The 15081-nt window shown below is 40.6% G+C and overlaps 1 protein-coding gene across 1 annotated transcript; it reads right to left on the bottom strand.

Annotated features, from left to right (window-relative positions):
• Positions 1 to 9343: 9343 nt before the first annotated feature.
• Positions 9344 to 12698, bottom strand: LOC141617692 (uncharacterized). The gene is made up of 7 exons (XM_074434860.1): positions 12528 to 12698; positions 12277 to 12435; positions 12133 to 12228; positions 10836 to 12046; positions 10316 to 10610; positions 10105 to 10206; positions 9344 to 10006 (listed from the first exon to the last, which is right to left on the bottom strand). The coding sequence occupies exons 1-7, from the start codon at positions 12696 to 12698 to the stop codon at positions 9344 to 9346; spliced, it is 2697 nt and encodes an 898-aa protein (XP_074290961.1).
• Between the last annotated feature and the right edge of the window lie 2383 nt (positions 12699 to 15081).

Raw genomic sequence — 15081 nt, 5'->3', positions numbered from 1 at the left:
ATGGCCAAAAAAAGGGAAATGGGAACACCGAAGGAGAATGGAGAGAGTATTATTTTATATTTGTTGGCACTATCAACATACTATCTATATATAATAATTAAAACACAAACTATACACTTGTCTAATTGCCACATCAACATATCAACATATCTAGCTTAGTAAGCCACATCATTGTCATTTATTAATTAAAAAGAAAAAACAAAAAGTTAAATATATTTGGAGCATAATAATTAAAACACAAACTATACACTTGTCTAATTGCCACATCAACATATCAACATATCTAGCTTAGTAACTCACATCATTGCCATTTATTATTTAAAAAGAAAAATTTAAGTATATTTGGAGCATTAAATACAAGATAGAGTATAGTAAACATTAAACTAGTTTTTCTACCAGTGAAAATCACGGGTGCGTTTAGGATTAATTGTTTGAGGTTATGCATAAGTGTAACCTCATTAGTCATTAGTATGAAATATTATGATATTTTTATTGCTAACACCAACACAAACAAATTTTCATCTTAATTATAATTCATGTAGTTTGATGAGAAGCATAACAACATTTTAATATCTATTTTTATATAAATCTATATAATAATAACATAAAAAGCCTAGCTTGAGCATCATATTGTGACACGTGGCTGGTTGGCTTAGAATCTCTTGAAATGATGTGTTTTGTAGCATTTGTGTAATCGTACAATTAATTAATTATGGCGGCCTAATCAATACTACTTTTATATCCCAAGTCCCTAACTCTTCAAATTTCTAGCTATTTATCGATAATTGATTCATTTTCCTAAAACATTAAACGCATTGTCCATAAATTTTAAGTGAAATAATGGGTGGAGTTAAAGTATGACCTAAGCGAACATCCATATATACAATAACATAAAAATACTGTAATACCCGCCCTTTTAGGGACCCTTTGACCACCGTTGACCGACCTTGGGAGCGGAAGTAGTCTTAGGGAAGTGTGCCAAAACCTGTTTGAGCTGCGTGTTAAGAGTGGTACTCGATAGAGTAGGGGCTACTCGATCGAGTAGCTAGGGTACTCGATCGAGTAGGGGGCCACTCGATCGAGTAGGTTGGGTACTCGATCGAGTACCGGGTTTTCAGCGAGGGTTTTATATCGCGTTTTGTTAAATCCGCAAATCACTTCCGCCACTTTCCTCCTATCCTTCAGTCGCCTCTTTCCCTTCCCTTCACCTCAAAACCTCCATGGAAGCCTTTTTGAAGATCTTTGAACCTTGGGAGGGTGTCACTGGTGTCGGGTAGCGGTCTTTTGCTGAGTTTCTCCCTAATAGGTATGTCATAATCATCATCCGTGCCTTGGTTCCCTATAGTTAGGATTGCTTGTTAGTAATAGATATTTGTATGATGGTTATAGGCTTTGCTTGGTTGCTGGATGTGTTATCTGTCGGCATGGATTGGTTGCGTCTGCGTAAAGGTAGGTTCGCCTACTCAGTTTATGTAGATGGTCTAGTGTGTCGGTCGTTGTGGTAGTATTGTGGTTGTTTGATACGGTAATTGTGTGTCTTGTGATTGTGGTTGTGATGGTTGTTGATGGTTCTCGAGATGCATTCTCGGCTGAGTGGGGTCACTTGCGGGAGTGACTTCACGCCCTAGTTTCGCCCTTCGTGGAACCCGCCACGGAAGGGGATGTGCACATTAATGGACAGGGTTATCGCTCGGTATGATGAGCGGGGCTTAGGTGGGAACGGCTGCGGTCCCCCACTGGCAGGGCTGGTCCAGTGGACAGTCAGTGACAGGTTTGGTTGGATTATTGTGATTGCGGTTGGGTCTGATATCATTGGTTGTATTGTTGTTTGTAGTTGCCATTGTCTTGTCTTATCTCAGTACTGACCTTGTTTGGTTGTTTGTTTGTTATGTGTCTGCCGTGATCCCTTATGGTGAGCAGTCGGTCTTAGCAGGTGTTGATGTTGTGGATAGCTGGAGTCCGGGCAGGGATGAGTCTTCACGAGATATGATGGTCATAGCGAGTAGTCTTTGAGTTGTACCTTGTATTGTATTTTGGTTTGAATCACTTGTAATATAGCTTAATAGTTCTTTTATTGACGTTTGATAACTACTTTCCTCGGGTAACCGAGATGGTAACGCCCTTATATGCTAAGGAAGGCCTAGTTAAGGCTCCTCCGGATATGGGGTGTTACAAAGTGGTATCGTAGCGAAGATTTTGGAACCTGTAACAAACGAACATAATGAACGTAGGGAGTCTAATAAAATGAACCTGGTGTATGTGTAATGGGAGCCCTAGCCGATGCTAGATTTTGGGTGATTAGGCGCCCTCATTTCAAAATCTTGGCCCCATGACGCTTAAGCCAATCACATGGGATGGGAATGTGGAGTCCGTGTGTCTATGTGTGCTATGTATGTTAATTGTGCTTAGAGCTACCTCCGGTTAAGTTTTTGTTAGAATTAATAGAGGTGTGATAGTAATGTTTGGGCAGAGTATGGTAATTATTGATGAGATTATTGAAGCTCGTTGGGTGATTAATGAGCTTATATGATGGTTATGAGATATGTGACGAAAGTTTATGTAACTGCTATGATGATAATTATAGTATAGTGAGTTATAATTCGAGACATAGCATATGGTAATGCGTTATTGCCTTATAGGATGGTCAAAATTTTTCCGCTGCGTAATATTTGATTCGTGCAAGGTGAATTGCTTATGATAGAATGTAAGACATGATCGAATAAGTTGTTTAAAAGTATGCATTTATGCGAGAAGTGATAGATTCATTTATTATGAAAATTATGCAATTACATGACAAATGAAAGAATGAACTAATGTTAATTTAAATGTTTCAATTTGGTGGTAATATATAAAGTAAGCTTAAAGGTAATATGATGCCGTGACTATATTTATGGAAGATTCGGTAGCAGGTAAACCGAGTAGGGTAATGGGTGTAGTGTACGTGGAATAAACTTCATTTGTTTGGCAATATGGTAGGCTTTGTTAATAATAGTAATGCGTGAATGAACTTGATAACGAGAGCCGAATTCCGAACTCAGTTGGAATCGACACGCGGTGTTGTTTTTGCAGGAATCTTCACGTTACTTCGTACTTATGACCGAGTACTTAACTATACTTGACCGATTGCGAGTGCTTACTTGACCGAGTAGACCTCACTCGATCTAATTAGGAAGCTATGATGTCGGAATGTGGGAAAATTCCTGCAGTTACTCGATGATTTAGCTCCTACTCGATCGAGTAGGGTGGTACTCGATCGAGTACCCTGCACTCGATCGAGTATGTTCTTGTCGTGGCAGAATTCCTACGGGTTTTCTTAAAACCCTTCATCTTTCTATTTCTTCCTCTTATTCCTCTATATTTCGACACACCTACACCTAAATCACTCTCAAATTCCTTATTCCCTCTCAAATCCTTTCATTCTCTTGGGTTAGTAGTGATTCTTGGGGTTGATTTCTTAGTTTAATTTTGTTTCTCTACTTTGTTCATCAATCAAGGTATGCTATTCTTCCTAATGTACATGGTTTATTGCTTTGCATGTGCTAAGAAAGTAAAACAATCTGAAATTTTCGATTATAATGACCAATTTGGTGCTTTTAATTGTTGAAACATGATTCACATGCCTTCTTTCCATGTTTGTTGGTGGTTAATTGCTGTAAATTAGATTAGAAATTGCAAAATTGAACCCGAAATTTCTAGGGTTTCCAAAATTGAAATCGATTTTTGGTTGTTTTACAATGGTTAGATGGTAGAATTGAGCCTTAAGTATTGTTTATATCATGTTGGAGGATAGATTTTGATGGTTTTACCCTTAGAAAGTTGCCTTAAAACTCCGTCTTAAAAGTGCCTTAAAGGGAAATTCGTGATTTATAATTGAAAAATTGATGTGGTAATTGACAGTATAAGCATGAGTTGAACTTCATTATGCTAATAGAATCGATGAGTGATGAATATGTGCCAAAATTTTCACAGCTGTAAAGACCGTCTGAAAATTTTAGTTGAGTTGTTGAACATAATATGAAAGTGATGATGATATGCCATAAACTATTCTTTCTCTTGAACTAGTAACATGTAACTAGCAATATAAATGGAACGACCGTTAGAAGCATGCTAGGATATTCGAATTGCTGAGAATATGTGTTCACATGCCAAATTTTCATAATTGCGGTTTATAAGTGGCTACAAACTGAGACTATACGTTAAAATTGAGGAAACCATTAATGAAATGCGTGTACCTAGCTGAGTATCTAAGTTTAATGGCATGATTTATGTGCTTCAAATATTGAACTGGTTGATGAGTTAGTGAACTTGCTAAGTATATAGAACTCAAATTGTATGAAGTATATGCCTACATGTTTTATACAAATTGTTTGACCTTATACCTAAAGCAGATGCCGAGGCTGAACCTTGGAACCCGCCAAAGCAAACGGGGGAGGGGTAACCCACCTGAGTTAGGGGAAGGAAGTGGACCTGTGGTACCCGCAGTCCCCGAATACCCTACAGTTGTTTTTGTTGACTTCAAGCAAAGGGAGCGTTTTGTAGCCTTACAAAAACACAAATTGAGACCTACAAAGTGTATAGACACCAGTGTATTAGAGGAGTTGGAGATAGAGACGGATGTCCGTCACATATTCGAGACCTTGGGTTTTACGGGTTTGTATAGGCTGAGGAAGCATACTTACCCTTTTCTTACCTTGGAGTTCATGAGCTCTTTTAACTACGACCCGGTGGGTCGATCATCGAGTTTAGATTGATGAATACCGTTTTTGTGACTATGGACTGTTTGCCTCTCACCTTGGGTTGGCCAAGCCTCCCAAGGACTCCTTTACGACATTCCAGGTGAGTGCGGCGTCCCGCCGCCTAATGCCTTGCTTGACCGGGAAGCAAGCTCCCACCTCGAGCAACATGCTTTGATTAATGATGTTCAAATATTACCTTGAGGGTCTTTCTCCGCTCTCTTTCGAACCTCCTCTATGACCGAAAGGATATCAGTAAATTGAATAACCATGAGGTTTTACTTTTGATGTCGTACCTCAACCCGGAGCGGGCAAGGAAAATGGTCTTTAATGCTCCTTCTATAGTTTGTGCTGCCCTTGCCTTGATGGCTTCTTCCTCTTCCCGGTACCTGAGTTGTGGTGCTATTGCCACTCGGTTAGCTGAAAAGCTAACCTCCTTTGAGGCTTCTTCGGCGTACGTGCCTCTAGCTACCCCAGTGCCTACCATGGATCGTGAATACTATCTCAACCTGAAATGGTTGAGGACCTTGGCTGACGGCAGCCTAGCATGGAGGGTGCATGGGATGAGTTGGATGAAGATTCCAGCTCCTGAGCACCTCCCACCCACGGAGCCCTTGGAGCCGACAATAGTGACGGTGGACTCCGATGATGAGGAGGAGGAGGGTGATGACGGACCCCGCCAGCTACAGACCTATCTCATCGACGGTACCATCCTTGAGGAGATGCCGGAGCCGACGAAGGGCGAGAACGCGAGAGTTCAGGCGGCAGAGAGGCCTAGAGTGGTGAGGGGACCCCGTCGAGTGAGAGAGAGGGCCTCGGAGACTAGGCCACAGCCGGTAGCACCGCAGCAGCAGCAGTCTTTTCCATGCTACCCTTACCTCGACACCCCGGAGACGCGATCCAGCTACTTGGCGGAGAGAGTGTCATCTACTCTGACACTCAGGAACATGCACGAGATGGCGTACACTCAGGGGATAGGGACCGAGGGACCTCACCCGGTGTGGTGGAGTGGAGTCGGGGACTACACAGGGGTTTTCCATTCCTACGGGGTGGATCAGTCGACGTGGGGGGCACCTCAGTCCTTCCCTTACGGTGGCTTGACCCCATGGTACGTGGGCCCGGGAGCGGGAGCAGGAGGTGATGCGGGAGTGGGTTCATCAAAGTGCGGGTATGGGCTGGAGGTGGTGGTGGTAATGATGAGGTGATGTTCGAGCAGCAGCAGCAGCAGCAGGAGGAGTGATACTCCTCGTTCTTATCTTTGTTGATAGTAGTTGATGTTAGATGGTGATATTATTGTTAGACTTTGGTAGTTATTTCCTTTTATTATTGAGACTTAGTTGGATTTGTATGATTGGCCATAAGGCCGGAATTGCTACTCTAACCTTTTTCAGGATGATTGAGAGTCGGGGCATCATCCCGACTCAATTTATGTGACAGTCATGTTGTTATATGTTGGTTTACGATGGGTTATGTAAGGTACTTGACCTGCAGGTACTCGACAGAGTACCCCACACTCTATCGAGTAGCTGCAGGAAAGGAAGAAAGGAAACATTCTGATCTCGGGCTACTCGATCGAGTAGCCAAGACACTCGATCGAGTAGCATGGCACTCGATCGAGTATCGCTGCATACTCGATCGAGTAGCACTGTTACAGGAGGTTTTTGGAAATTAAAAATGTTCAATTGTTTTATATTTGCGAGTTTAATGTTTAAAGTAGTTGTGAGTACGTAGTAACACCTTTGAACCGTTAATTTCATATGTTACAAGTCATGATTGAAGTTTTATAAGCATATTTGTTACAATTAGTGAAGCGGTAATAATTTCTTGTTACGATTAGTGAAGAGGTCATAATTTCTTGTTACTTTAATATTGCATACGCCCCATTACGATTTATTTGTCGGAGTTGTAACTCTGCCTATATTTGTGCATATCATTTTAACGTATGTTGTCAACAGTAACTAGTTGTTTCGGTGACTTGAGCACGATTTCTAATTTAACGAGTATGTAGTTAGCGAGTAATGTCCACAACAAATAGTATGGTTTTCTTTAATGTTAAGATACAAATAATAAATAAAATGCGTTATAGTTAGGGTGGTGAACTTCGGGGACGAAGTTCCTTTTTAGAGGGGAAGAGTAATGTCGCGAAATAAAAAGGTCTGTTTTTTTGAATAATGCTTTGCTTGTTTATAATGTTGTTGGTATTATGTTTTGCTTTAATTATTTAAAGTGAAGGGGTTGTATGTTTCAAGAGACGGTCATGAAAAATAGTTATAGTGTGATAAATCGTACTCGAATCACGTTGCCAAGTAATATGGTGGCGTTGGTTGTACCATATGATAATTGGTATGAGACATGTCCCGATCGATAGTTTGATAGTCGATCTTTGTATGTCGATACCGTATGTCGGGTGATCGTAGGTGGTGATTCGCATGGCGAGTTTGATGTTTCATAGGTATATAGGGTAACGGTTAACGGTAATAGTGCTTGCATGATAGTAGTAAAAGTCATTAGATATAAGTATAGACGATGATAATGATGACATGGGGGGGGGGGGGGGGGAATGGTGTTTCCAGGGAGTAATGGGTTGAGCGGGAGGATGAGTGAGGACGTGTTGTTCTCGTGTCTCGAGCGGGAGATGGGTGAGGTGAACTTCGGGGACGAAGTTCTTTTTAAGGGGGGAAGACTGTAATACCCGCCCTTTTAGGGACCCTTTGACCACCGTTGACCGACCTTGGGAGCGGAAGTAGTCTTAGGGAAGTGTGCCAAAACCCGTTTGAGCTGCGTGTTAAGAGTGGTACTCGATAGAGTAGAGGCTACTCGATCGAGTAGCTTAGGTACTCGATCGAGTAGGGGCCACTCGATCGAGTAGGTTGGGTACTCGATCGAGTACCGGGTTTTCAAATGAGGGTTTTATATCGCGTTTTGTTAAATCCGCAAATCACTTCCGCCACTTTCCTCCTATCCTTCAGTCTCCTCTTTCCCTTCCCTTCACCTCAAAACCTCCATGGAAGCCTTTTTGAAGATCTTTGAACCTTGGGAGGGCGTCACTGGTGTCGGGTAGCGGTCTTTTGCTGAGTTTCTCCCTAATAGGTATGTCATAATCATCATCCGTGCCTTGGTTCCCTATAGTTAGGATTGCTTGTTAGTAATAGATATTTGTATGATGGTTATAGGCTTTGCTTGGTCGCTGGATGTGTTATCTGTCGGCATGGATTGGTTGCGGCTGCGTAAAGGTAGGTTCGCCTACTCGGTTTTACAGAGATGGTCTAGTGTGTCGGTCGTTGTGGTAGTATTGTGGTTGTTTGATACAAGAATTGTGTGTCTTGTGATTGTGGTTGTGATGGCTGTTGATGGTTCTCGAGATGCGTTCTCGGCTGAGTGGGGTCACTTGCGGGAGTGACTTCACGCCCTAGTTTCGCCCTTCGTGGAACCCGCCACGGAAGGGGATGTGCACATTAATGGACAGGGTTATCGCTCGGTATGATGAGCGGGGCTTAGGTGGGAACGGCAGTGCGGTCCCCCAACGGGTGTGGTCGGTCCAAAGGACGATCGATGAGTTTTGGTTGGATTATTGTGATTGCGGTTGGGTCTGATATCATTGGTTGTATTGTTGTTTGTAGTTGCCATTGTCTTGTCTTATCTCAGTACTGACCTTGTTTGGTTGTTGTTTGTTATGTGTCTGCCGTGATCCCTTATGGTGAGCAGTCGGTCTTAGCAGTGTTGATGTTGTGGATAGGCCGAGTCCGGCAGGATGAGTCTTCACGAGATATGATGGTCATAGCGAGTAGTCTTTGAGTTGTACCTTGTATTGTATTTTTGTTTGAATCACTTGTAATATAGCTTAATAGTTCTTTTATTGACGTTTGATAACTACTTTCCTCGGGTAACCTAGATGGTAACGCCCTTATATGCTAAGGAAGGCCTAGTTAAGGCTCCTCTGGATATGGGGGTGTTACAAATACTAGATTGAGTAGCTAATAGAACGGTACATGCTTGAATAATACAATTACACTACGTCAAATAAGACATTCAATAACGGTCAAATAATGCAATTACCATTTTTAAATAGAAACACGGGACCGTTATTGCAATGACGGTTGTTAAAAATATACCACGGTTGTACAAATAACATGCGCGACCGTTATATAACATCAAGAACCGTTATAAAATCTTTTAAGAAACCGTTATTAAATCTTAAGAACGGTTTCAAATCCGTTGTCGTAGTTTACTATTGACAACGTCTTATCGTTCCAAAACCGTTGTTAAACATTATATATGATAACGGTTCATTTCGTTATCTCACTTAATTGAATGTCAAAATTTAACAACGGCTTTATTGCGTACAAAACCGTTGTTATATTCATCTGTTGACAACGGTATGTAACCGTTATCTATTTTTATTGATGAAATTTTGACAACGGTTCTGCTTAAATAAACCGTTGTAAAAGTTTTGAACTCGACAACGGTTATCGTTCGTTATCTTATATTTTTGGCGGTTTGAATGGGGGTAGGGGGGAATATGTCTTTTTTGCAAAAAATTTATCATTTCATTCAAATAATGAAAGAAATTACAAGAGATTTTTGCAAAAGCTATCCACTATACAACAAGATCATAAACTAGCAGCTATAACTGAATAGTGCTTATGACTAGTCCACATTAAGAGTCTTGTAGAAACAAGAAACTTAACCCTGCTAACTATTTCAGTAACTGCAGCCTTTCTTCCTCTAAAAAGACGAGAATTACGTTCACTCCAGAGTTGATAAACAGCAGCTGCCAACGAAGTATAGAACCAGGCCATCCTCCAATTGTGTTTACTTCGAAAATTAGCTTGTTCAAGTTCAGCAAGTAAACATGAACCAGCACGGTGCATACCCATCCACTGCAGAAGCTGGTGCCAAACGTCCTTAGAGAAAGAGCAATTAAAGAACAAATGAGCATGATCCTCAAGGGCAATTTCACAGAGAGAACAACGATTAACCATATAAAACCCTCTACTCTGCAGATTGTCCACAGTTGCCAATTTCTGTTGAGCTGCCAATGAACAAATAATCTTGTGACTTGGAATAATACGAGGATGAGTCAGAGCTGCAGTCCAGGGACAAGCTAAGACAACACCTCTCAAATAGCTGTAGGCTGCAGTAACTCTGAATTTACCATGAGAGTACCAGCTATTAATCAGAGAATAAGCATTAGTAATGTTACCTGCTAGAGCAACTAGCCTGTCCCTTACAGCCAGGATTCCCTTAAGACTAGAGGAGAAACTGTCCTGGGACTGCACAAACCAGATAGATTGATGCTGCAAAATATAAGCCTGATGCCAGGAAACCCAACTTCCCACTGTTGTATGAGCCAGCAGATAAAGCCATCTACACTGCAAAGCATCATTCTAAGTGGAGAGGTCTTTGATATTGAAGCCTCCTGCATCCCAGGGCAGACAGATATCCTTCTACTTTTTAAACACCATTCTTCTACCTTCAGGCAGTATTCTTGAGGTGAAAGAGTGCAGAACCTCTTGAGGTGAAAGAGTGCAAGAGCACCAAAATGTTTCCATGCCAAAGATTATTGAATTTATTAACTGTACCCTACCAGCATAGGTAAGGAATTTAGAGGACCAATGTTGGATAGAATTCTTAATCTTGAGAATGAGGGAATCAAACATTGACACTGAGATTCTAGAAGTGGACAATGGGACTCCTAAGTATCTGAAGGGGAACTGCCCATCAGAGAAACCAGTTGCTGCAAGCATAGCCTCCTTAACTTTAGGAGGCACCCCTCCAAAATACATGTTAGTTTTCTCAATTTTAGCATGAAGCCCAGAAAGCTCAGCAAAAAAACTCAGAGTACTCTTAACTGCTGCAACAGAGGGAACATCTCCCCTAACAAAGATCATCAAGTTATCAGCAAAGATCAAGTGATTAAGTTTAAGCCTAGAGCACTTAGGATGATAAGAGACAAGGGGTTTATCACAAAGAGTCCTTAGATATCTTGACAAAACTTTCATGCTAAGCACAAACAGGTAAGGGGAAAGGGGATCACCCTGCCTAATTCCACTTTTCTCTTAAAAAAACCCAGAAAGCTCTCTATTGATTTTTAACGAATACCAAGGAGTTTGAATGCAGCCAAGCACCCAGTCAATGAATTGCTTAGGGAAACCCAAGCCTGAAAGCATATTAGCAATAAAAGACCATTGGAGGGAATCAAAGGCCTTCCTAATGTCCACCTTGATCATGCAGCGAGGGGAAATTGTAGCCCTATTGTAACCTTTGACCAAAGTTTGAGATAGCATTATGTTCTCAAAAATGCTTCTACCTTTAACAAAGGCAGCTTGTTCAGGACCAACAATGGAAGGAAGAATACTTTGAAGCCTATTAGCTAGGATCTTACTAACTGTCTTATAGAAGACAGTGCAGCAAGAGATAGGCCTATAATCAGTGACAGCATTAGGTATGTCCTTCTTAGGAATCAGAGAAATAACAGTTGAGTTAGCCTGCTTAGACATCCTGCCAGAAGAAAAAAATTGATTCACAGCTTTGCAAAAATCCTTGGCAATGATGTTCCAGGCAGATTTAAAGAACCCAGCTGAGAAACCATCAATTCCAGGACCACTATTAGAGTCCATACTAAAGAGTGCATCTCTGATTTCAGCAGGAGAGATCTCCCTAATCAGGAAATGGCTATCTGAAGAGTTAACCACAGCTCCAGAAGAGATAAAATCAGTATCTAAAGGGGTGGTAGTAGAGCTGTGCCCCAGCAGGTCCTGATAATACTGATTAAAAGCAGCACTAACAGAAGAAAAACCCATATGAAGCTTGCCATGGTGATCATGGATGCCACCAATAACCTGCTGATGAGTTCTCTCAGAAATTTTTGCAAAAAAATACTTAGAACTACAATCAGAGTCCTGGATATCCCTTATTTTAGCTCTTTGAGAGAGGATTGAGAACTCATGATCTTTAAGCTTGGTATACTCAGCAATTAAGAGCCTTTCCTCCTGAATAAGACTATCAGAGAAAGGATTTGAAGCAAGATTGTGTTGACACTCCACCAAAGCATCTTTAGCAGTCTGAACTCTTTGAGATATATTACTAAAATGCTGCTTATGAAAGTGGGTAAGAGCATGCTTGACACTTTTTAATTTCTGGAAGAAGCAGTACATAGGACTTCCCTGTAATAGAGTTTCCCAAGCTGTCTTGACAGTATGTAAATAGTCAGGATGCCCAGCCCAACTAGTAAGAAAACTAAACCTCTTAGCAACCTTTTGGTCATGAGAAACTTGGACTAAAATAGGAGAGTGGTCAGATATACCAGGCTCCTGAAAATGACCAAAAGCATTGGGAAGGAAGAAATGAAGCCAGGATTTGCTAGGACCCTATCCAGTTTAGACCAAACCCTAGTCACAGAATCCTGCTTATTAGTCCAAGTCATATCAACCCCAGTGCAAGTAAGATCATCAAGATGGCAGGAACCAAGACAATCATTGAAATCAAGCATATCCTGAAGCACAGGAGGAGTGTTACTTCATTTCTCAGAAGGAGTTCTCACCACATTAAAATCACCAAGCACCAACCAAGGTTCTGCAGTGGAAGCTGCAACAAGACTGGACCATAGTCTATGCCTATCCAGAGGATCATTACACCCATAGACAATGCTCAAATGAAAAGTAGAGCAAGATTCATGATGGTTCACCTTAAAGTGAATAAGCTGATCAGCAACAGTATTACTGAGCATAGTAACAGTACTAGGGTTAAAAAAACCCAAATTCTCCCATTATAATGATGAGAATAATTGCAAACCACATGCCAATTACTAAACTTCTTTTTAATGATTTTTGAAGCTTTATGCTCCTTAACCCTGGTTTCCAAGAGAGCCATAATATCAAGCTTATTAACCACTAAGTAATCTTTAACTTCACTATGTTTTAAAGGACAGTTGAACCCTCTTATATTCCAGGAAGCAATCTTCATTAGGATTTATCAGGAGGAACAACAATCCTACCATCCAACAAAGCACATCCTGAGTGCACCTCAGAAGAAGGATCAGAAGAGGAAGGCATAACCACTGGAGATCTCTGACCTAGCAAAGAGCATCCTGAGTCTACATTCTCCAGAGTAGATACCATACCAATTTTGACCCCTTCAGAAGTAGCACCTAGTACCAAATCAGTCTCAGAAGTAATCTCAACAGCCGCTAGTATCTCTCCTGGTTCCAAAACCTGATACTTATTAGCATGAGGAACAGAACCATTCAGAAAAGAAGAAATTACTGCAGTTTCCTGCAAATCCTCTCCAGGGACTTCAGTAAAAGTACCATCTAAGAAAGGGTCAGCATCGTAAGACTGTGTAGCCTCATTCAGCTGCTCCTCAGCCACAATGGGAGCAGACTCAGATTGAGCAGTAGCCAGCACGGCATTGTGCTTTTAGAGGCAGTCTCAGAGGGTTTATTCCATTTACAAGTAGCAATTTTATGCCCTAATTTGCCACAACCAGTGCAGTAAAAAGGCACCCACTCATACACCACTTTCTGGGAAATTTGTCCTAAAAAAGGAGTATTGATGACAACAGTGTCTACAAACTCACTGGAGACATCAATTTCCACCAGAACACGAGCAAATGAAAGCTTTTCCTTATTAGTGGTTGTAGGGTCCGCAAAAAGAGGCTTTCCTATCTTAGTAGCAATCTTACTAAGAACAGTTTCAGACCACAAATAAGGATCTAGACCCGGGAAAAGGATCCAAACAGGTACTTTGGCAACCCTTTCCATATCACCAGAAAAATTAGGAGTCCATTGTTTAAGAATCAGAGAATTCCCACCTATCGTCCAAGGTCCTAGCCTCAGAACTTTGTTCATATCCTCCAAAGAAGAGAATCTGAAAGAAAACCACCCTTTTTTGTAATATTGAACTACAGGACTAGCAATTTTTGCCCAATGTTTCGAGACAAAATCCTGGACAATTTTTAAAGTTGGTTTTGCCCCAATTATGTGACCCATTAAAGTAAATTTCCAAATCTTAAGCTCTTCCACAAAATCAGTTTCATCAATCTCAATTTCTGAAGCAACAGCACTAGTTTGACAGAAATGCAAGCTCATACCCAAATTCTGCGGAGCTTTAACCACATGAGACCAAGTTTTTGCAGAAGTTTTACCTCCTACATCAGAAACAACTGAACCAGACTTCAAAGAAGCAGACGGAATCACAGAATTATCCACTATAGGACTTAAATTTTCTGAATTTTCAACTACCGTAGATGGAACAACAGTCGTAAGATCACCCGAAGATGAACTAGGGTTTGTCGCAATCACAGTAGTTGACAAAGGAATAGAACTAACAAAAGAAAGCTTAGAGGAAATAGGAGAAGAATGATTTATACCAGCTGCTTTAATCGCAGAAGAGATCAAATCATTTACTGTCCCCAATTCCATGGGAGCTTGGAAATCCGCCATAGAATCTTCATTAGTGACAACAAGAGATTTATCAGAAGGAATCGGAACTTTAGTAGTACTAGTACTAGGAGTAGATCGAATCCGCACTATGCTACCTCGAGTTCGCGCCATGGATTATCCGTGGAAGAACAGAGGAGCGAAGAAAATCATGAAAAAAAATGGTGTTTTTTTGGTTTTTCCGTGAAAAGAGAGAAAGTTTGTTAAAGAGAGAGAAAGTTTTGTTAAAGAGAGGAAGAATTGTTGATTTCTCAGTAGGGGGGAATATGTCAACGGTTATTTATCTAAATAAAAATGTTGTCAAATAATTGTTTGCAACAGGTTGTTTTTAACCGTTATCGTTTTTAATTTATTTATTTTTTTTAAAAAAAATTATTTTAGCTTGTTCTAGCAGCTGGTGAAATGCTATTTTTTCAGCAGTGTTTGTAGCAGCTGCTGAAATGCTATTTTTTCAAATTTCTTTGAAAAATAGCATTCCAAAGAAATTATGCAAAGCAAAAATTCAATCTTGTATCAAAATATTACACCCCGCAATCAATTAAACCCAGTTTAAAAACAGTACAAACAGGATGATCAACAGCCAAAACACAACTTCCTCAAAAAAACAAAAGAAGCCAATACACAATGGCACTATATATACACACTCGTACATAAAGCATGAGAAAACTATTGAGACTCCGCTAATGAAACAACATAACTGGCCCACATATTTTTTCATCTGGTTGATGTTCTCTGGCTAATATTCTGTGGCTTTGTTGAGTATTAGTGGAAACTAGAATTCAAAATATACATAATCAAAATAGATATAATACATGGAAGTATACAGAATTGAACTCAATTTACGTCTGAAATAGTTTTTAAGTCACAATTACCCGTATCAGAATGGTAGATAGTTTTCTGTTGATAACC

Source organism: Silene latifolia, chromosome X, assembly GCF_048544455.1.
Source record: "Silene latifolia isolate original U9 population chromosome X, ASM4854445v1, whole genome shotgun sequence".
Taxonomy (NCBI): domain Eukaryota; kingdom Viridiplantae; phylum Streptophyta; class Magnoliopsida; order Caryophyllales; family Caryophyllaceae; genus Silene; species Silene latifolia.
The sequence above is the reverse complement of the archived record's forward strand: the minus strand, read 5'-3'. Positions and strand labels throughout refer to the sequence as shown.

What these genes read in the sequence shown, in the direction of transcription:
- LOC141617692 (XM_074434860.1), bottom strand. Translation starts at nt 12,698, where the DNA reads ATGAAGATTGCTTCCTGGAATATAAGAGGGTTCAACTGTCCTTTAAAA. An exon ending in TGCTTGGTGATTTTAATGTG is followed by an intron (nt 12,229 to 12,276) that starts GTGAGAACTCCT and finishes CCTGTGCTTCAG; the next exon opens with GATATGCTTGATTTCAATGA. An exon ending in GGACTAATAAGCAGGATTCT is followed by an intron (nt 12,047 to 12,132) that starts GTGACTAGGGTT and finishes GGTCATTTTCAG; the next exon opens with GAGCCTGGTATATCTGACCA.